At 41.6% G+C, this 23,238-nt stretch overlaps 1 protein-coding gene across 1 annotated transcript; it reads right to left on the reverse strand.

Moving 5' to 3' along the window:
• Window positions 1-1,243: 1,243 nt before the first annotated feature.
• clcn6 (chloride channel 6) lies at window positions 1,244-23,001 on the reverse strand. The gene is made up of 23 exons (XM_040003710.1): window positions 22,896-23,001; window positions 21,534-21,590; window positions 21,324-21,389; window positions 19,924-19,989; window positions 19,782-19,848; window positions 19,190-19,296; window positions 18,864-18,990; window positions 18,236-18,303; window positions 18,030-18,088; window positions 16,404-16,536; window positions 15,797-15,910; window positions 14,399-14,565; window positions 12,343-12,451; window positions 10,210-10,339; window positions 9,581-9,734; window positions 7,973-8,129; window positions 7,781-7,887; window positions 6,159-6,345; window positions 5,034-5,194; window positions 3,535-3,691; window positions 3,344-3,451; window positions 3,132-3,257; window positions 1,244-3,009 (listed from the first exon to the last, which is right to left on the reverse strand). Exons 1-23 carry the CDS (start codon window positions 22,968-22,970, stop codon window positions 2,929-2,931), a joined length of 2,583 nt encoding a protein of 860 aa, XP_039859644.1. The 5' UTR covers window positions 22,971-23,001; the 3' UTR covers window positions 1,244-2,928.
• Between the last annotated feature and the right edge of the window lie 237 nt (window positions 23,002-23,238).

The following is a 23,238-nucleotide window of genomic DNA, read 5'->3' on the forward strand; positions in this document are numbered from 1 at the left end:
TAAGAACAAGATCCGGGCTATCAACACCTGATCAGGTAACCTGCTGGGATAATAAGCTGGCCAAAGGAAGAGATAGAACCCACTGATATCAAGACCAGGAAGCTCCTGACCATGCATGGAGGGTTTCACCCCAGGTCCAGCACCCTGGAGAAAAATCTTATACAATTAGTCATATAAATGTATGTCTCTGATTGATTTCCACTGCCATACAAAATAAGGGTTATCAAAATAAATTGTGCCACAATCAATGTCATAAAGTAAAACAAAACCAAAAATAAATGTGAACAACTTGAAATAAGATCTCCTCCTAATAAAAAACTGAACTAGGAGAAATATGTAACACCAGGCACCTCCCTCATCCCTCCGAGCTGCCCCACAGATGTATAATCCCCCCACAAAAACAGCCCATGCAGCACTGGAGTGGTTGCCTCCAGATTCCCTCCAAACCCTCTTGTGTAAAGTGCAGCTTCTGTGATTACTGAATAAAATTATTTACCCATTTAGATCCCAAAATGAACACGAAAATAAGAAACCACGCATATTTTACAACAAAAACAACGGTACCGTTTAAGAACTGCTTCTCAGGCAAAATACAAAGCTCTATATGGACCATGTTAGTTCTCTGCACTACAAATGTTACTGTAAAACCACCTTTCATCCCCACTTTGCATTGTTGTCCATAGCATAAAGTTCACTTCTATAAACTGTCTGCATATTGGAGGTTTTCTCATGCTGAAACAGAGTTTTTCCTTTCCCACTGTTGCCAAGTGCTTGCTCCAAGGGGGATGTTTGATTGTTGGGTCTTTACTTCACAACATAAAGCTTCCTGAGGCAACCGTTGTTGTGATTTGGTGGCATATAAATAGAATTGAACTGAACTACATGGAACACTGCATCTATTATAACAGCATGGCTTCGTAGTACAATAGTAAAAAAAGTGTTGAAATTGCCTGGCTGCAATGCAGATCTTTCACTAATTAAAGACAGCTGGCACAATGTGAAACAAGATGAACTAAAAAAATGAAAACAAGAGAAGATGCTTCACGGCCAGTAAACGTCCTGATTCCAGTGAGACATGTTGCTGCCATCATGGTACATTTCCTCACTTTAAACTCTGATTTTATTCTGTTTTGAATAAACGATGCCTTTATTGCTAATCACTACATTCTGTTTTACACACCGCCCCAATGCTTTCAGAAAGGAAGGACCGTACATCTTATTTAAACCAAAACAAACACAAACACACAAAACAAGGATCTTTATTTAAGCCACAATGAAGTCATAGAACAGAGGGCAACATAAGAATGGTTTTACGTCGCGCGTTCTCTAGTATGTGACCACGATCCAGGACAGCCTCGGCCCATCAGTGAGCGATTCAGACTAGAGTCAGTAAATCATAAAGATAAAACTGTATAAAAATAAACCACAGCGCAGAGGCTACACTAAAATAAGAAATGTTTGACGTACACGTGTGCTGTTGTGCTTGCCAATAATAAAATAACCATACACATAAAGGAATTTCACCTCTTTGACTTGCCTTTACTCACATCTTTAGTCCCTTTTAGGAATGACAGTGAAATGATGTACCGGAAAATCAGATTAGAAACATATTGTTGAAAAAAGTAATAGTATGAGAAACAAAATACATAATAGACATTTGTTTTTCTAAAATATGGCTCTGCATTAAAAAAAATTTAAATGACATAACACGTTGGTCAGTGAAACCTGATCATCACAGCCCTCACAAGTCCAACACTGAACTCTGTGAACGCAAACATGGATTTACAGACAGCTCAAGTGGTCACAAATGTTACAGTACGGCATGTGCAACAAGGTCACAACGTTACTGCTGAGCTCTGGGTTAGTGTCAGACCGTGGGGACATCCGCCTGCTTTTAGTGCACATATCCAGTTCATCACAAAGATTCAAATACAGACAAAAATAAAAGTGCTATAGTGATAAAGCAAAATCAAAACATCAAAAGCAACATTCAGTCATGAAGCCATTCAGGAATCCTCAGTAGATGACATTTCATTTTGGAAGTTTGTGTCCTGTGCGTCAAACTGCGAGAAAAACAATCAGCAACACACTGAAGCCGCTGCTGCTTTTAGATGATTAGAGTGAGACGGACATGCTAGTTTGAATTTATTATAAGATGCAGATCTTCCTTCTGTCTAAGAGCTGTTCGGTTGGTTTCCCCCCTCAAACCAGATGAAGATCTCTCCCGTTTAAAGGGGGCTCTTCCTTCTTACCATTGCTGCTGCTGACTGCTGGGGTTCTCCCTCTAGTACTGTAGGGTCTTTGAGTTTTTCTTTCTTTTTAGTATCAACTCTTTAACCAGTGGAGACACGTTGGAAGCTCAGCAAAACAAAAGACAAATTAAGATGATACAATGTTCACCAAATGTACTGACGACAGGGTTAATGGTGCATTCGCACTGGATAAACAAGCTGCTTCATGTTTTTATATATGACAGAAAAATCCTTGCCGTCACTTCTAGAGTTAAATATTTGTAGGAAGGTGGACGTGCATGGACCTGTTTCTCCTCTGGGAACACATAATGTCCTTGAGAATTATCGGAATACTAGTGAGAATCTCGCATTAACGTGTGTAATGCTTTTAATGCTATCAATCATTCTGCAGCTGTTTCATCAGATGGCAGGATGACTCTCTGCGGCTCACAGCTTGAATGCACAGCAAGTGTTCTTGAATAATCAGCATCGATATCTGTGGTTTATGGTTTATTGTGTGTGTGTGTTAGCACACTGGAGGTTGGACTGAAGAAGACCAAAAAGACTGCAGTGATTGACAGCTGAAAGGTTTCGTTACCTGGATAACGACGCCCCCTACTGTACAGAGAATGTATGTGCATGTGTGTGTGTCAGAACGCTATCAGGGATGGAGGAGGTTTGAGGGGAGGCAGCTGGGTCAAATGGTGATGTAGTGCTGTCGCAGTTTGGCCATCAGGAACTCGTGGGTTAAATTGTGTCGTGTGATTATTCCCACAATCTAAAAAAAAAAAAAGAAAAAGAAAAAAAAAAAAAGAGTTGAGTTGGTGAGGACAACATAACACAACAACTCTGTGGCTTCCTCACACGTTAACTAGAGGCATGAAAGCCCAAATCACTTACTTCTCCAACAGCATTAACCACGGGTAAGTGTCGCAGGCCCATAGTCCTGAAGAGGTTAAACACCTGGGAGATGCGGGCATTGGGTGAAACAGTGTAGGGACACGGGTTCATGTAGGGGGTGACATCCTGGGTACACAAAAAGGACGGCCTGTTAATGAATCGGAATTTTCTGCTTGATTATTTTCTGTCTCAGTCGGGTAAATCGAACGTACCACTATCATGCGAGGGCTGAGCAGGGTGAGGTCGAGGTCATGGATGTCAGGGTAGCGTGGGTAATCTTCAGTCAACTCTGCATACGACAACCTAGGCTGATTGGTGCTCTGCGTCAGAGGGTACAGAGAAACTGCTCGTATAAGAAAAAGTCATCTCATTTATTATCTACACATGTGTGTCAACGACTGACCGACTGGTTCTCGGCGTAGCACACCCCTCGTATGAGCAGGTTAACCAGCTGGGAGCGAAGGATGAGACCGTGAAAGGTTAGCGGCCTGAAGCGCTCCTCCATGGTCCACTCCTCACTGGGAGACTGGTCTGGGTACAGGTTAGGGTAGGGAGCATGTCTGCAGCACAGAAATCACAGGAGTGCCAGATTTATTTGCAGTTATTATGCACCACAAAGAAAACACAGACAGAATGAAAGGCAGTGTTACAAATACTTGTAGTTACTATGTGCACTGACAGCATCAGGAGTAAATTCAAAAACTTGTGGTAAATATTAGGAGTTCAACTCTTTATACTACGCCATTCGACATCAGCTTCTCTGGTCATTTGTCATCTGTCTGGAGCAGGGGTGGGAACTCCAGGCCTTGAGGGCCGGTGTCCTGCAGGTTTTGGGTATCACCCTGGTTCAACACACCTGAATCAAATGTTCAGTTCATTACCAGGCCTCTGGAGAACTTCAGGACTTGTTGAGGAGGTAATTTAGCCATTTAACCCTCTCAAGGCAGGCGTTGCAGATTTGCAACAGTTAAAAGCTAACAACCTGATTACCCCACATACATATTTTATGAGATTTTTTTACTCAGAAGTACCACTGCAGGTATTCTTTTGTGCATTAGCAACAAAAACTTAATTTGAGCCTGAGAGGGTTAAATCAGCTGACACATCTAAAACCTGCAGGACAGCGGCCCCTGGAGTTCCCACCCCTGCTCTTGAGCGCTGCTTCTGGGTCCCCTTGGTTATACTGCCTCCTCTTGGTCTAAAGAATTATTTCGGACAAACTTCAAAAACCAAAAAACAAACCTCTGACACTGATGATGACAAGAGATTGTAATCAAATCTGTAACATTCAAACTTCTCTGAATTTTAAATCTTTCCTCTCAAGGGGTGGCTGTAGCTGTAGCTCAGCGGGTCATCTCCTAATCGGGAGGTGGTTTGATTCCCTGGCTGCACCAGTCTGCATGACAAATACATACCTTGGGCAAGATGCTAAGCCTGACCATATACCGTATAAATGTTTGTGTTTTCGGTCCATTTACCAAATACAAAACCTTAAATAATTAGGCCCCATTTTATCCAGGTTTCAGCTTTCAAGCCCCTCGTCTGTGGATCTCCCAGTTTTTATTTGGGACACAGACACTGTCTGTACTTTTAAGATTAGTCTAAAAACGTTCCTTTTTCATAAAACACATAGTTAGGGCTGGATCAGGTGACCCTGAACTCTGTTATTGCTATGCTACACTAGGCCGAGTGCTCGTCAGTCAACTGTCTAATTACTTCTGGCCCTCTGAAACTATAAATGTCTAAGTATTAATAGTTACTGCCGTATTGTTATCAGACATCCTGAATTAGAGCTTGATGTCTGCACTTTAATCACAACTTGATTGTTTGATTTAAAATCCACTGAGATCAAATTTAGAGGTAAAACTTCAGAGACTGTCTGGATGTGTTTATCTGGCCTACCTCCTCTCTAACATCTGCTGCAGCAGGTCTTCTCCCTCTTCTGAAGGTTCGACTGCAGCACTTTGCTCATCGCAAACATTCCTCAGCTCGCTCGATGGGTACGACTTCATGGACTGGCAGCGCCGTCGCTGTTCGCCCGCACGTGACACAACACTGGATTTCTACATGTAACAATCAAGGGTTAGAAGAAAACACAGCCTTCAAAAACCACAACAATGATGTCATCCAAAAATAAAGAAACATGAAATTCTTAAATAATTATCTGCACATCAACATATTGCAAAGCTTTGCTCACTACAGAGCCAAATCTATGGGCTCGCACTTTCAAACCCACCGATTCTCCCTGGAGACAAAAATACAAGCTCGGTAACTGATGTTACTTTGGTTTTTATACTTTATTTAGCTCAGTAACATTTCCTGCTGCCTCTAGGTTTTGTTAAACACTACTTCAACACAGACCATCGAAATGATAGAACCAGTGACAGAAAACTCGATCATCACAGTCTGACCTGTTAGGAAGCACAGACCGTATGAATCCATTTGATCTGCTTCACAAGTGACAACAAGTGCACTGCAGACACACTCAGGCTGCACATACATATGTGGAGACCACCGGTGGCTCCCCGTTCTCCTCATGTTCACACTTTCATTTGCACCCAAGCAGATGAAACTGATGCATGTTGGTTTCTGCTTCCTTACTGGACAGACTGATACACCAAAGGTTTACACTGTGAGGATCAATTTGCATGAATGACACGGCAAAATAGAGCTGACCAAATCAATCATAGTTTCTACTGTTGTTTAATTCTTAATCTTGGAAGGGAAACAAATCCACATTCTTTTCAGAATTATACAAATTACTGACTGCTGTAAAAGTCTGAATGCTCTTTGTTAAATCGATGACGTGTCTGTATCAAAACTATATTATGGGACGAGCAATGAGGAATTAGAAAAAACGAAGAAAAAAGCAGAAGCAACCTGAAGGACATTGCTGGAGCGGCTACAGTGTCACTAAAGAAATGTTTCAAAGTCACTGCTGCCCGCTGGCCCTGGTGGGGGGAGCCTTAATCACCTCCATTTGGACGAGAAGCTTGAGCTTGAGCTCTGTAAAAGAGCAGGACATACCTTGAAGTGGATATTGTTGCTGATCAGGATGTTGCCCTTCATGAAATCCCTCTCATTCTGACGGTTTTCAGTAACTACGGGGAAGGCATGGTAGACCGTGGTGCGCAGAATGCTGACTAGAGACTGGACTCGGGTGTGGGGGTACACGTAAGTCAAGTTGGTCTCCATGATATCACTGGCTGTCAGCCTTGAAGAAATGAGAGATAAAGACAACCTGAGTCCACAGGAAGAGCGACCATGCTCGAATCACACAGTTTGGGTTTTTAACCTCACCCTCACCCTGCAGGCTTATTATGGGGTTCCTAGAATTTGTAAAGGCAGAAAACGAGACAGAGCCTCTCATGCTAATGCTGAGACTGACAGCTTTGTCTTTTTGATGAAGTGCATCGAGGAAGCTTTGACACTGCTTCAGCCTTTCACCAAAATGGACTAAATTCATTTTTCACCTACATTTTTTCAACTATTTGCAAAAATCTCAAGCATCTAAACAGTTTGAGGCGTGTATTCACCGATGAAAGGCAACATCAAATCCCCTGACAGATCAGCTCTGCAATATAAAGTCTTGTCATAAACCACCTCATTTTTAAATTTCCACCTTAACCCTTCAGCTACCCTACCATGGTGGAGGGGTTTGTGTGCTCCAGTGATGCTAGGGTGAGGAGGCTCTTGTTTTGTACCCTCCCCGGGACAGGATTACTGGGGCCACACCCTCGAGTCAGGCCTGGGGAGGTAGCTCGATGGAGAGTGCCTGGTGGGTGGGCTTTAGCCCATGGGGTTTGGCCGGACTCAGCCCGTCTCTCTTCTGTAGACCCACCACCTGCAGGAGGCGCCATAAAGGTCCGAGCATTGTGTGTCGGGGTCTCAGGGTGTGTTACGCCCCTCTGCAGTCCCTAATCTCTTTGCAGTGACAGTGCAAGAGTGTTCAGCTGTTGCTAATTGACCACACCTAGTCAGGTGTGGATAAAGGCATACCTGAGGCAGGCTTTCAGGGAGGATCACTAGTCTTTGCCTTGGTGGTGCCAGCTATTTTAGCCAACTTGCCATGTAATTTTAGAAAAAACTATTCTTGTTGAAATTCTGGTGTTCGTCTCCATATTTATGTTGCGGCTTTCAAGCCGGGTCATAACAGGGTGTTTTTCACAAGTGAGAAGAGAGGCAGATTAACACATGGATTGATGCTGCGTCTACAGTACCGATTCGTCTTGGTAAATAAAGAGCGAAGCATAAAAGTAAAGCTTTTCTGATCGATTTACATCCCTACATGACCTGTGGTCACAAGCTCTGGGTAGCGATCGAAAGAATGAGATTGTGGTTCCCCCAGATAAGCTGGAGCTCTGGGCATTCTTGCTTTTAGGGTGCTAGCTCCACAATCCGGCCCCATACGAGCATTGGATGGATCAGACCCGTGCTTTGTGTAAGCAAGTAAGTAAGTAAAACTTTATTTATATAGCACCTTTCTAGACCTTTCTTGTGCTTCACACAAGGATGCAGCTGCATTGATCTGGAGAGTTGAACTGCTCTGGGCTAAGGAGGGATACCAACGCCTACTGACAATGCTGACAACACAGTTCATCCACCACAAGGGCCAACTGTCCTTTTTTGTTGCCAACAACAATTCTTACCTGTCCATCTCTACCTCAGTCTCCCACTCGAGCAGAGGCACTCCTCTCAGCTGGATGTGTATATCATAGATGCCCTTGTTGAAGAAATCACCAGTCCACTTGGCAACCTGACAGTCAACACAAAAGAATTTGCACATGAACTCAGGTCACAGTGGCGAACAGTGCAAAGTGCAAAAACACATGGTTGTGTACCATTAGCGTAATCATGATGGGCAGCCCGTATGTGATTTCATTGGTGGATTCAATGAGGATGACAGTGAGGCTGATGGTCATTCTGACCACACCTCCAAGGAAGGCAGCAGCTCCAATGAGAGCAAAGGTTCCTGAGTAGATGTCCATTCCCAGTTTCCTAACAGAGGACAGACTCATTAAGAACCAGTATAACCACTATGAGAGAATGTGACAACTGAAAGTGTTACGACTCAGTTTGCTTTGTTTTTACTCTGATACGGTCGATATTGTCTGTTCATTTTGTTCAGTCTTTTCTATCATGTAAGCTGCAGGTAGCAGCTTGTTGGAGACTGGATGCACCACCTTTTAATTGGTACCCATCCAGACCAATTTGGCTCCACCTTCTTCCTGACTCCCAGACAGATTGTGTCGTGTTTCTGAATCAAGAAATGTCTGAATCTAGAAGAGCTGGATTAGCAGCTTTGTATGTACTGTCAGTTCTCTACAAATAGCCCAGGTAAACACATTTCTCCTGTTTCTGTTAGCGAAGGATGTAAGAGTCCTGCATTGCTTTTGTTTATTTTTGGGGTAATTCCCCTGAGAACACTTTGAGTTTCAGCTGTACCCACCCTGACCTTTTGTAAGTGGAAAATACACCAAAATGTTTGGAGTGCAAATCTTGCCGCAGCACTGGGAGTGAGGAACAAGGAGTTACTTCTATGGTATTCTCTGGCTGCCTTAGGCTGGGGTGTAATATAAAGTGTAGGGGCACCAACTAACTGGAAGCTGGGCGGTTTGATACCTAAATATCACACCTGCTAAATATCCTTGGGCAATACACTAACCCCAAGGTGCTCTCTGGTGCATCCACCCATAGATGTGAATGTTAGGCTACGTTCACACTGCAGGTCTTAATGCTCAATTCCGATTTTTTGATCAAATCCGATTTTTTTTTTTTGTCTGCTTGTTCACACTACAAATAAAATGTGACAGCAAACGCGCTCTAGTGTGAACGGTTCACGGCCCTCAAAGCGGCCGCATGCGCAAAAGAAGACGTCACAGACAACGCGCTCTGTTTACGGAAGTAAAAATGGCGGCTACAGAGCGAGTAGGTGTTGTTGCAGCAGTCTATCAATTTCTGCACAGTCGTAACCGACAGAATTTTGACAAATTAATTAGAGAAAGGACATTGAGAAAACAGAGAGCCGTGCTTTAACAATGGCCGCCATGCTTTCTCGTTTGTCTTCTCTGGCGCTGATAATTGGCGTCTGTCTTGTGTCAGTGACGTAAAAGACGGATTTAATGCGACATGACCATTCACACAGCAGTCGCTTTCTAAAACATCAGATATGTATCGGATTCAGTGCCACATATGAAAGTGACCCAGATTGGATTTGAAATATCGGATTTGTGCTGTTCACATTGTCATACCATGATCGGATATGGGTCGGATAGGGTCAAAAAAGTCAGATTTGATGTGCTTTCACCTGCAGTGTGACCGTAGCCTTAGATAGAAAACACTTGAGCAGAAAAAAGTGCTTGTATCAACAGTGACTGCTCTCATTTCAGCTCAACAAGAGGCTGTGACAGAGAAAAAGTGAGAAAGAGCATATTCTAATTAGTTCTTACACTTTGAGGACGTTGGCAACCAAGCGTCCAAAAGCTGCCCCACACAGCAGTGAGGGGACAAAAAGGCCACTGGGGACAGACACACCATATGTCCAACAGGCCAGCAGGAAGTATAAGAAGAAGAACACTGACAGAGTCACAGGGCTGAAGGTACCTGAGGGGGAGAGTTAGAAACCAGCATTAAAAATGAGCATTATTATATATATGTAAGCATTAAATTTACTGAAGAGAGAAGAGATTACGACACTGAGTCATGAAAGGCTAAGCAATACTAAAGACAACACACATTTATTTCATTCAAAGTGTACATACACCATAAAATAAAGCAGATTTTCTTTTTCAAACTGCATTGTTGCGGTGCTGGAGAACGTAAAGACGTGGTCTGAAGGATTTAGGAAATATTAGTGGGCACATTTAATCAATGACTGTATAAAGATCCAAACAAAATGTTGATTCCAGTCTGACCTCAGAAGCCTCAGTGAGCAGAGTGAATGGAAAACTACAACTCCGTATAATAGTTTGTTTATTGATAGAATTGAACTTGATTTTTGAAAAATGGCCTAAAATGCCACTTTACTGTACGGGGTATGAGTAATGCATGGAATGAATCATGTGTGAACTCATCTAACCATCCTGATGGAAGAGCTGGTGGATGGCTGCCTCCTGTGGGTTGAAGAACAGTGTTGCCATGTCATTGTAGGTCTTGTTTGAGCAGAAGAACTGTCGAATGGTTGAGTTGATGTCCTCACTGCCAGCCAGCTAAAAAACATACGTCACAGGTTAACATGGTCACATAGTGAGGCTCTATTTTTCACCGGAGCTACAGTATCCAGAGTCGTACGTAGTGAGGAGGTAAAATTATTAACAAGATGATCGACCTCGGTTGGAGTAGCGTTCAGGTAGCTGCTCTGCTCTCTGTTGGTACAGGGCATTGAAGATGATAACAGTGGGTGGATTATATTCTTAAACTTAGTCACAGCGCTTTCAGAAAGACATCTACTGTGATAAAGTCTACTCCCCACTGCTGTGTAATCAATTATTGTAAATGTTATCAGGAAATGATCAGACAGGAGAGGGTTTTCAGGAAACACTGTTAAATATTCAGTTTCTATGCCATATGTTAACACAAGATCTAGAGTGTGGTTAAAGTGGTGGGTGGGTTCTTTTACATTTTGACAGAAGCCAACTGAGTCTAATAACAGATGAAATGCTGTGTTGTCATTTTTAATATATCATTCCATCATAAATCAGCACATTTTTAGGAGATGTTCTGCTTGACCACCTGATTTGTATAAAGCTTTTATGATTTAAAGTTTAAACATATAAATGAAAAATTAATATGCTTATATATCATTCAGACATCATCACTGATTAAAATGTGAAGTTTAATACTGCATGGGTCTTTATCAGACAGCTTGAAATAATTTCCATATTTTAGTGGGCCAATACTCATATTTTGTGATGCATCTGTGCCAAATTGCAGATCCTCATTTATTTTAATGGTAGAAACACTTGTAGTCCAAGAAAGGTCGTACACAGGAAGCAGGCAGGAAAACCTCGGGATCCCGCTTCTATGGACTTATAGTCACTCACTCACATGTTCTCAGCCTCTCCACCGGCACTGATCTACGAGTTCTCGGTACTTTGGATGTTTGCATTTGTTTGCTTCTTCCAACACGATCCTCACAGGGAACTGTAAGCTTAACTACAAGGACTCTTTCAGGGAGAAATAGCTGTAAGTACCATATCTGGCCTCAATGAGGTTTGTGTCATATGGTCTGGGAACTTCTCTTGATGCGTTTGTGAGTCTCAGTCTAAAGCTGAAAAGGCCGTCTGATGGTTTTGGCTGAGGCTTCTCTCTAGCCAACAGCAAGCAGCTGTGCTGGGGGTGGCATCAGCTCAGGAGGTAGAGCAGGTCACCTACTAATCAGAGGTTTGATCCCTGTCTGCATGCCAAATATCCTGGGCCAAGATACTCTCTGATGAATGTGTGAGACTTTTAGATAGAAAGCACTTACATGCTCCAGCACAGTAGACCAGTGCCACAAGAACCAGTCCATTTACCATGTTGGCCAATGAATTGAAGATGGTATTCACGGTACATGTTCATAAATATTTAAGTAAACCAAAGATGGTTGAGCAGAAAATATTCTGAAACTTTGATGATTACAGATGGAATGAAAAAGGAAAACATATTGAACTAAAGTATTTTCTGTTAGCAAACCATCTGAAAACTCAAGAATCCTGCTCTGTTTGAACAGGACAGTCTTATTTTTGTTTTTGTGGTACAACTTTTCATATTTGCTCAATCCAGCAAGAACATTGAAATGTAAAGTAAATTTAACTATGCACCATTAAGACGTTGTCAGTACAATATTAAATAAAAACTGTCATGTAGTTTAATGCTAACTTTGCAAGACTTCTTGAATTAGTTTTCATATTTTAATTGGCCAGTGTCTTTTTGATACATCGGCCCCAGATTACAGATCCTGGCTCATTTTAATGGTAAGAAAGGATCATGGAAATGTCAGGCTTTTGTCATTAATAGTTTCTGAATTATTCACATTCAAACGGTGTGACAGATTTCAATCTGAGGGGGAAAAAAAGGCCTGAAAGTGGGCTGACACTCACACAAATATATCTTAAAGAGTATTTGAAGCTAAAATATCACAGTAATCATAACATACGTTTAACGTTTAGACCAGTGAAAACACACCTGTGGTGTTTTAGTTCAGTAATGCAAAGATTATTAAAATTCTTACCGTGGTGTTGTGAGCTGTGGGAGTGGACAGGTCACGACATTCACCCAGCATGGAAGCCGCAAAAATCACAATCGTTGTCACCATGGTAACCAGCAGACTCTCTAAAACTCTGGAACATTAGAACAATCGTTTATTATCCTCTGGTTACAAAGTTAGGCACATATTTAACGACAGTTTGCACCTTTTATAAAAAGAAACACAATTACAGTAACTGATTGGAAAATTATCAATTAAAAGGAGCGCCTCGTTAATTTATTCAGCAGAATACATCATCTTTCTCTCAGTGCGCAGATTTTAGGGAAGAATCTATTTAAACAAATGATAGACAACTGGGACGGGAGCTCATTCATTACTAACAGTGCTGTTTGTAAAGGAGACGAAGCTCGTGTGAGTCTGACATATCTGTGCCAGCTTCTACTGAGAACAGGAATGTATTTTCCAGTGGAAAATGTGGATGTGTCACAGCTTTGAGGGCAGTGTCACTCTAACCACTGTGGCAGTGAAACAACAGTGAAATCTTTGGTCCAAATGTTTACAGACCCGTTCTGCATGTTCCTGGTCCTGATACATAACATGGATCACCAGAAGGAGTTTCTAAACACAACTCAGTTACTTTCCATAGTGAACGGAGCAGTTTGTGACTTTCCAGTAGGGCTGGGCCATATCATACCGTTCACGGTAATACCGGTATAATATTGGGCAACGATAAGAAAAAGAAATACCGCGATAGAATATGGATAAAACGTACGGAGCCCCGCAGGGGACATGGGAGAAAAAAAATTAAGACTGACTTTTGCGAGATCTCGCAAAAGTCGCGGAGTGATACGCACTGCGCTTCAACATAATATTACCGTATTGTGTGTGTATAACCTCTTTTTAAGTTTTGTGGATATTATACATGGTTATGCTGAGGATATGTCGGCCAGTTTCCACTGGAAATGCCTTTTGGTTAAACTGTCAGCAAGGAATTTGCATTTGCACTGTTACATTTTATATAACTTTAATGCACATAAAAAACAGCTGCTTGTTTAAGTGAAAATACATTGATGGGTTTTTTTGCACTAATAAAGTTGTGGAGTTGTAAAGTATTTTGTCTCACATCAATTATATCGTCAGTTATATCGTTATCGCAAATTTTCAAATGTATATATCGTGATAAATATTTTTGCTCTACTTTCCAGGTTTTTGTATACGTTACCATGGAGATCATTGTACTGGTACTTATAAAGCACTTTTCTAGTCTTACTGACCATGTGACCAAGTGCTTCAGACGATAAATTATCTTGTCCTCTTTACATCTAATCATACATTCATACAGAGTTTTATTCGATCCACTTGCTGATGCATGGTCAAATTAGACTGAACAATGACTCTATTACACATGCTGCATGGACTGTGAGAGAAAATTGGAATACCTGGAGAGGAACCGTGCAGGCACACAGGGAACAGTGTGTGTGCGCCACACAGGTCTCATATCTAGGCTTTATGGCCCATTCTAGGCTTCCTTGTTTGTTTCTCTACAGATGTCAGTATGTGAGACTTCTTCCATTCCTTTGCATGCAGCTTTATACCCCATGCAACAAAATGACAGTGGTATGCTTATTTATGCTATGATGTAACACAGGAACGTTCAGGTAATATTCTGGGTGTTGACCAACCACACATCTACCAGCTTGTTATACACAGATTTCAGGAATTTACTGAGGAATTGTTTGTAATAAAGCCTTTGCCTTTCTAACGTTTGTCCTGCTCTGAATGTTCCCTGTTATGTTTGTTCCAACTGTGAACAGCAGCTTGGCTCTGAGATAACATTATTATTGTCGGGTCTGCCTTACAATATAAAGCAGCTTGAGACGACTCTTGTTGTGATTTGGTGCTATATAAATAAAATTGAATTGTAGATGCTGTTCACACACTTATGCATTATCAGTAGATCACTTTAAAAACCTTTCACTTCAGTTCATGTTTGTCTTACACCAAACTGCTCGGCTCCTAGTGTCACAGTCTGATGAACATGAAAAGCACAGATGGGATCAAAGATGGTCAAACAGTTCACCTGATAAACTTGGCCTTAGGATGAATGTGTCTTATGCGATACTTGGCCAGGTTCTTGTTCATGCAGTTAAAGAGCGCCCCCAGAAGGCCGCCCACCACACCCATCAGGACAAAGAAGGCAAGATCCACAGCTGTCCACAGGTGGCAGTTCTTGTCTCCATCTGGACACTGGTCAGCAAGAGGAATAAAACCATAATAATATTTACATCAGGTTGATATTAGTGATAATAATTTGGGGTCTGATATTTGGATGATTTGAACAGGAGGTTGGCATCAAGTCCGTAGAAGGACAGTGTTTGCTCTAAAGAGAAAGCAAACAGTGGCAGCAAATATAAATTCTTAAGGCTTCGACAAATGGAGCAAGTTTCAACAGCAGATGAGGAGACATCCATGAGCTGTTTTCAAAGTGCAAAAACACTAGAGAAAAATGTATTCTCCCAAATGACAGATTTTGCCACTTGGATAAAAAATCCACATCAGTGTGGGTACAGAAGGAAAAGTCAAAACTGGAAGCAAACGAATCACCAAGCTTCTTTTTCCAAGTTTTTTTCTACAAAGTCTAATCTTTGCAAACTGTTGCAACATCTCCCTCTGTAGAATCTGTCAATATCTGCACATCTATACTGATACATCATTAAAATTGGGCTAAAGACCTGCGAAATAAGACACTCGCGTCTTCAACACAGCTGCCAGGTTACATAAATTGAGTGGTGCATGACCTGCAGATCTTTAGTCATGTCAGCAGCTGTCACATCAGTTCAACATCAACTTTGTTATCGAGTACTGGAAAGCTCTGCACAGCGGGTATTAACTGGGTCGGTTGCAAGAGATATCACAGACAGGAAGAGGCAGTAACGATGATGTGAGGAGCAGATATGAGGTGAGATGGTGGAACAGTTGGGCTAATGGTGACCCCACAGACTCTGTTTTTTAAATCCATATGTAAACATGTCAGAACAGATTAGTTGAGATTCGGATGTTTTAACTTCATTTGTGTCAGTTGTATTTACATATCACCTACTCACAAAAACAGGTGCCTCAAAGCACTTTATACTGTAAGGTAAAGCCCTACAATCCAACAATCGTGAGCCCCTGTGAACAGCATTTGGCGACAAGAAAAACTCCCTTTTTAAAGGAAGAAACCACATAAAAAGGTACCATATGGTAAAGTTTAGTCACCCCAGATCAGTGTTTCCCTACCCACAGGGTTGGCATGTTGCTTTTGGAGCCGTCCTCAAAATCAAATCAAATCAAATCAGGTGCTCCTACAATGAGTCACTGTGTAGACCTAGAGTCTGTTATTTCAGCATCATACTTTATATAAAAAATAAAATACTATATGTAATCTTTGAAGATACATTTTGTACCACATGGAATAACAAGATAAGAAACTCTTAACCTTGAACTCTCCAAAGTTCAGGAGGCCAGGCAGCTGGAAGGAGCCCCACTTGCTGAAGTTGATTCCCGAACGGAAGAAGTTGAGAGTAAAAGTGGCCGACATGGAACAGAAGAGCTAAAACAGTAGATAGACAAGAGGAACATTTAATCACACTCATTGGTCAGTAAAGGTCAGAGAGATTGGATGGTGCACTGTGTCCTGGTCTACCTGGCTATATCTGTAAAGCAGATGGATTGTTGTTGCAAATAAGGGAAAAATGACAGGATCAAATTTCGTGTACTTTTATCCTCTTGGTGTACTTCTGATCCAAAGCAAACGTTAATCTGTCGTGCAAACTTTCAGCTTTAGGTCAAAACCATCAACTGTTTAGGTTTAAAGACGTTTTTGCACATTTTCAGAGCTCAATTTTACAATTGACTGACGAGCAAGTAAAGCTTGTTCTCTTGTTATTTGATGACAAATGAAGCAGGTAAAATAGAAATAGAAGAATAGAATGAATTTTTATTTTATAGCTTTTCAGTGTAACTCCTAAATATGATATCCAAAGAGGTATCAGTGCATCTTTATCAAAGAAATTGTGGTGAAGTAACTATAAAGGGTGACCTACCACTTTCCATGTAAGGGCTTGGTTCCAGAATGACGAGCCCTCCTCCAGACTGAAGAGGGTGCCACCGATTGGCGCACCAAAGGCAGCAGCTACCCCAGCAGCAGCACCAGCTGACACAAAGTCTCGCTTGTCCCTGAAGAACAGGTAAGAAAACTGTCAGTCACATGTCACACATGTTACACTGCTAGGAGGCAGTAACAGTGTTTGTGCCAAAAAGTTGGAACATTGTGTAAACTACAAATTACAAGAAAATTTGTTGCTTTGGAGATTATTCAAACTCTTTGAACAACTAAAAATAGACTTTGTATAGTAAAGAGAGAGAGCTGGTCGAGAATATTGGAGAGTCTCTGTTATACCAGAGTAGGGATAATCTTTAAGAGAGGACACATAAATAATGCGAAGGTGAAGACAGCGTCATACAGGATCATGAGCCTGAAGCTGGAAATTAAAGGGGTGGTGTTGAATGCGGTTTTATTTAGTGCCAAATCACAAAAACAGTTGCTTCAAAGCATTTTATATTGTACAGTAAAGAAAGTATAATAACGCAACAATCAGAAGATCCCCTGTGAGCAAGCACTTGGCCTCCTGTTAAGTTTTTCCTGTTTAACAGGAAGAAACCTCCAGCAGAACCAGGCTCAGGGAGGGGCAGCGACCAGCTGGGGGTGAAGGGAAGGAGACAGGGCCCAAGACGAGCAGGGGAAAAGAGTCAAAGCTTAGTAGTAACTAATGATTACATGCAAAGTGGTTTGCATAAACAAACTGAGAGTGAAAAGAGGTGAGTGAAGAAGTCAGAAGAGAAAGATGAGGAAATAGTCAAAGAAAATGTGGCCTAGGCAGAGAGATGAAGAAAGCAGCCGGGAGCACAGGCGAGGTTAGGATGTGGATGCGAGGCTGGACGATAACGAAGGACAAAAGGACTTGTACTGATTGTCTACAAAGAGAAAATGAGCTGGAAAGGAAAGGATGCACAGCAGGTTAGTGTGGTTAACAATAACAACTGAAATCTACTAACAAGTGGAGAGAGTGTGTTGAGAAGATGGTAGGAGTGCTGTGAGGGGCTCAGGAATGAAGAGAGAGGACGGATGGAGCAAAGTCAGTGAATCAGGAACTGCAGAGGATTAGTAAGGAGGACAAGAGTGCAGCTGTGAATTCACACCATGCTCTGTATTAGAAATCATTCCCATGTTTCATCTTATCCAGATTATTAATCCCCTGTTCTTTTTTCTCAACAGACTCTCCTTGAATGAAGCTGTGTCGGTCAGCTTCTTCCAACGATGCTTCCACTGCTCCACGCCTCCTGCAGCTGAGCCACGGACCACAATCTGCAAGTTCGTCACTTACAAGGCTTGTAAGTAAACTTATGTCACACCCTTGCAAAAGCAGTTATACTGGCTCCCAGTCAGTGTCAGGGTCCAGTTTAAGAGTCTGGTTTAACTTTGGGCAATTGTGCAGCACAGATCAGTAAAGATTTACATCTGTAGGTCCCCAGCAGGTCCCTGAGGTTTTCAGGATATCAAGGTCTGCTGTGTATCACACAGCACTGAGCAAATCCTAGTATTCTGTTTTTATTTACATTTACACCATATTCCAACTTTAGTTTGGATCAGGATCGTTACTGTCACATACCTGTCGCTGCGGAAGTAGGGAAAGTCAAATTTGATCTTCCTGAAAGTAATGCTCTGAAACTGATGGAGAGAGAAAAGGTCTGATATCCACAAGTACGACCAGACAAATCACAAGAATAACACCAGTGCTATTTTTAGTGTCCAAAATGTTTCACAAAACAACAACAACAACTAGAACTAAGCAAACTAGAATAAGCTTTGGGGTACTTGAGGAAGGCCGGCTCCCACGATGGCTCCACTGTGGATCATTGGACCTTCCTTCCCCACAAAGAGACCTGAGCACACAGAGTCAGTCCATCAGCCTTCTGACCCTGGCTCATCATTTATCATTCATCATCAACATCATTTTGCTCTAAAGTTAGCAGAAGCTGACACTGCTTGACTCAAAGTATAAAACCTCATTAGTGATCTTGTTTTGCCTTAGTTAACCTAAAACACCACCGGGAGCACAAAGATATTTCTTCTATGTTTGCTCCCAATTCTGCACCTCCCATATGAAGTCATTATGATCACAACACAAAATATTCCAATAAAGTGCTTTGCTGTCAGTGTACAGGACTGCCTGTGGTGTCTGCAGGTTACAAAAGTAGATGCTTAACAAGTATCACGCAGGGAATACCGCAGGGCATCTGTGACGTCCATATTTTACACAACTTTCAGAAACAAGCCCAAGAACATGAAAACTCTACACAGAGTCTACCCTGCGCCTCCAGGAAGGAAACAACAGTAGTAACCAGGGAGGAGGAGGAGGAGGTTGTGTGCGTGCATCTACCCTGGGTTGTTGATAATATTATTATTGGGTACAGTAAATGTCAGGGAGTCAAACGCACTTTACCTCCAGCTACACTGAACAGGACTCCAGCAGCCTTGCAGAGAAAAGTTCGTAGTCGAACAATTCCAGGAATCTTCACTCCGTTCAAGTAACTTTTGATTTCTGGAATCCCTGATCCTGCAGCCACAGGCTGAAAACACGATACTGCAGGTCAGTGTGTATCACAAACATACCAGAATGAAACAACATGCTACAACCAGTTAACAAACTTGGACAGGTAGAGATGCAGGTAGACAGGTCTCAAATGCAAGGACTGCAGAATTTGCACACTTTAACTGTTAAAGCAGGAGTTCTTTCCTGAGTTTGTCAGCTGCAGCTGAGATGCTTACCTCGATGAGGACGAGTACACTGGCAATGAAGACGAAGGTCATGTTGAACGCCAGGAGCTCCAGCAAGGACAAAGACAGACAGCCTTTGTCACTGCACTTCTCTATAGCTGGAGGCTTCAGTTAAAGTAGAATCACCACCATCAACAAACAAAGTGTGGTTACACACAGTAACACTCTTTAGATGAAGAGTCAGGCAGTAAAAAGAAACCATATGACAGATACTAGCGAAGGGATCAAACCCAGGCATGAAAACACACATATACAGCACAGGATGAACCAAACATTACTTCACACTATTATTACAGCATCTGCATCATATGAATGCACTCTGAATTCTTTCTAGAACAAAAAGATAGACCTGACATTTGTTTGGACCAACTCTGGACAATGTTCAAACAAACACAAAAGAAAAAGAGCATAAAAATGCGCACCTGCTGTCAGCAATCTCTGAAGAAATAATGCAATATTTTGTGCAACTTTACAAACGCTCTCCTTCTGTGCGAGGATCTTCTAAGGCACAACATTTCTGCCCAATATTTAGCTGCTTTGGTATCTGCCCATCCTCCACGTACAGAGCCATGTTAAAGGATACAATCACCAACCACAGTAAACTTTAGTTTGTTGAAGAGGCGTACGAAAAAATCCACAAACAGGCCCAGCTGAAAGAGAGCAACGTTTCTTATTGAGCAGCTGAAATCCAGCAAAACAAAAAGAAGACCCAGAATGCACCTTACCAGGCCCACTGTGACCCCGATCGCAAACACCATCATCCAATGCACCGCCTCATATTTTTTGGCTTTCTGTTGGCAGACAAGAAAATAAAAAACAGTTTTTTTCTCTCATATATAAGAGACTAAAAAGAGTCTAAAAACATTTCTACGTTGGATGAATAATACACACACGTTCCCAGTCGCACAGTTTGTGCTTTATTCTGTGGTTTTAGTGGGAGTTCACAAGCTCCACATACTAAATGTATTCCCCCAGCATTGAATCTATACAGGATTAAAAATGCTGTAAATAAAAGTGATGGAGACGTGGAACAGAACCTCCCTGTGACCAGGCTGTGTTCAGCATAAGCTACTATAGTGGTTTAGCAGGTAAAAAGAGAGCCACTGTAGTGATACAGAAAACCCCTCTAACTTTAGCTAACCATGCTAATCGTGCTTCGTAGTACAGCCCGCAGGACTTTCAATGATCTGTATACAAATGCTGCCATCTGTATATGCCTCATACATCGAATGTAGGGCCGAAGAATAAAGCTTGGTGACAATGACGTAGCTCTAGAACGTTTGCAGGTATGGTGGCGTAACAGTGGCACTCCAGGGCAGTCGCATCAATATCTCTATGACTGGATAAATGGAAACGTAATGCTGACAAATAATTCACAATAATTCTTCAGAGTCTTCATTGATATTCTTGTGGCCATGTGTAGCAGTACTGTCTGACAGTATCCTAACCGCCCTGCTGCTTTCATCCCTGACCTCCTCCCAGCTGTAGGAGAGTGCTGTTCTCTGCTGTGTTTCCTAATTCCTGGAACACTGTTATTATCACTGCAGTGACCGTGACATGTTACAGAAACTTTGATTAAATGGAGGCTAAAAGATCGTGATGCTGTCTAAGTTTAAATCCATCAACGATCCACGTGACTTCTAGATTCAAACTACTGTTACAGTCATATTTCTTTGGATTTTGAGATCTGCCCCAATAAAGTGGACAGATCCCACGTGACCTGTTCTAACATAACACTGCATAGAAAGGTTTCCTTAATCTGATTATGAATCATTCACAACTTTTAGAAAATAGGAAAGATTTTTAAAAGGAAGTTTGTTCAACTTAATATTAAAATATTTGAGCTAGCTCAATATTTATAATAGAGTGGTTTCTGTGTGTCTGTGCAATCAACAAATCAAATATGAAAAGCTGATTAGTAACACTGATCAAGATTAAAAACACAGAGCTTTGTGGAACATCAACTTTAATACAGATCACATACAGTTTAACAGATCAGCTGCTGGCACAAGTCCTACTATCAGTGATCTCATCATGTGATGTAAAACAATAAACGTGCATCGGTGACAGCCTTTGCACAGGCGTCATCCACACAGGAGCCGATGACACATTTAACCTGTCTTACCTTGTTGTCCATCCCCTCCAGGACCTCCACATAAGGCTCACTGATGCAGCGGTCATAATCCAAGCTCTGTGGACACAAAACACTGTGTGACTATTTCCTGCCTCACACATCGACTGTGTCCAGTACTGAAAAAAATAAATCTGCTCTGGCATTTCTGCTCTAAATACATAATATAATATCTCTTTGAAGGCTTTCTCCAGCAAGTCTCACCTCATAGTCTTTCCTGGGTAGAATCTGTTCCTCGTCTGGGATTTCCCCAAGGATTGTCTGGGGGGGGGGGGGGGGGGGGAAACAAACAAACACACAAACAAACAAATAACAATAATAATTATGTATGTATTTACATATACACACAAGGATATTTGACACCAAATTAAGCTTCCTACTAAAAGTTCAGCTAAATGTGTGCGCCTGCATGTTGGAAAAAATAATAAATAACAAATAAATAGAGGAAATAAACAAAGAAATGAGTGTGGAATTAGTACTTGACTCCTGCACCACCATCCAAAGCATCCAACACTGGACACACTTAGTTCCTGTAGGAAGTGATGCTCGGACTTTTGGTTTAAAACCAGCGAGAAGCAACAGTTTGTTCACAGATTCTTAGACATGGAATATGTTTTATATGTGCAACATGTGAAGCTGTGCCTCGGTGAAACCACAAAATGAAGACATAAGCAGCACTGTTGCTGGAATTTGCATATATTAAACTGTCAATACAGAAAATCTATGAAAGTTTTTATATTTGGTTGTAATCTGATCTAAATCTGTTTTACATTGTGGAACTAGAACAGTTGCAGTTGGAAGGTAATTGTCTCCACAGTAGGTCTCCTAGTCCATCAATAAACTCCATTTACTCTGCTGTGGTTACAAACTACAGCGATTAGTAACCTTTACTTTTTAAATGTATGTAGTTGAAAGTTTCAGAGCTTTCATGTCAAGCTGTCCCGTTAGAATTACACAGCTTTACTTAAGAGCAGCGTTCAATTCAATGCACAAACTCCAGGTTACATGTTTAACTAACGCAAATAAAGCCGGGCTATGTCCATACTGCCTTCGCAGTATATTTCTCGGAGGTCCTGTAAGACTACGTCTTTGCTTGGTGTAATCACAACATTCAAAATGTGGGGAAATAAATAGAAAGAGGTTATTTTCCACGCGACAAACACGCCGCATTGCACAATAGCTTCCCACACCTACTGAAAGATTAAAACCATATGAAATGAGGCAGATTAAATTGATTAAAATAAGAAGATTGCTTAATCTGAAGAAATTATAAATGGAGTTTGGTCCACGGACTATATCGTCACACGGAAAAACGGGAAGCTCTCTCTTCTGTAAGCAGCAATATTACAGCTGACTTAACGACTATACATTCATAATGTGCATTAATAAGTATTCCTCGCTTTCCTGCAAAAGAACCAAGACAAGAGAACATAGTGAGCAGCGGGGTGGAGCAGCTCAGCCAGAATAAAGCGCTTAGAATAGCTCAGGAGAAATCCTAAGAACCCCAAAGTAAACACAACATAAGCAGATGATGCTTCCTGTGCTTGTTATCACGTCTTTCTTTACCAGCTCTTCTGGGGTCCGTGTCTCTCCCTCTCTACAACAACACTGGCAACAAAAACATCTTCCACAGCACGCCATCTTCGTTGTTGTGTCATGCTGTATTCAGGGGCTGTCATAAAAAGTAAAGATTGTTTTAGACGACTTTGAAAATACAGTAGAATAAACAATGTAAAACAAAGAACGGAGAAAATAACCGAACATATCTGAATATAGCTGAATTCTAACGTTTTACATTTTTAAAATGTATTCATAACAAATAACGTTCCAAGTAATTTTGAATTGCGGATTTCCGATGACAAGTAAACGCAACAACGCAAGTCTCGCGTGAGGACAATGTTGCGTTTGA

Source organism: Simochromis diagramma, unplaced genomic scaffold (genome assembly GCF_900408965.1).
Source record: "Simochromis diagramma unplaced genomic scaffold, fSimDia1.1 OVJJ01000466.1, whole genome shotgun sequence".
Lineage (NCBI taxonomy): Eukaryota > Metazoa > Chordata > Actinopteri > Cichliformes > Cichlidae > Simochromis > Simochromis diagramma.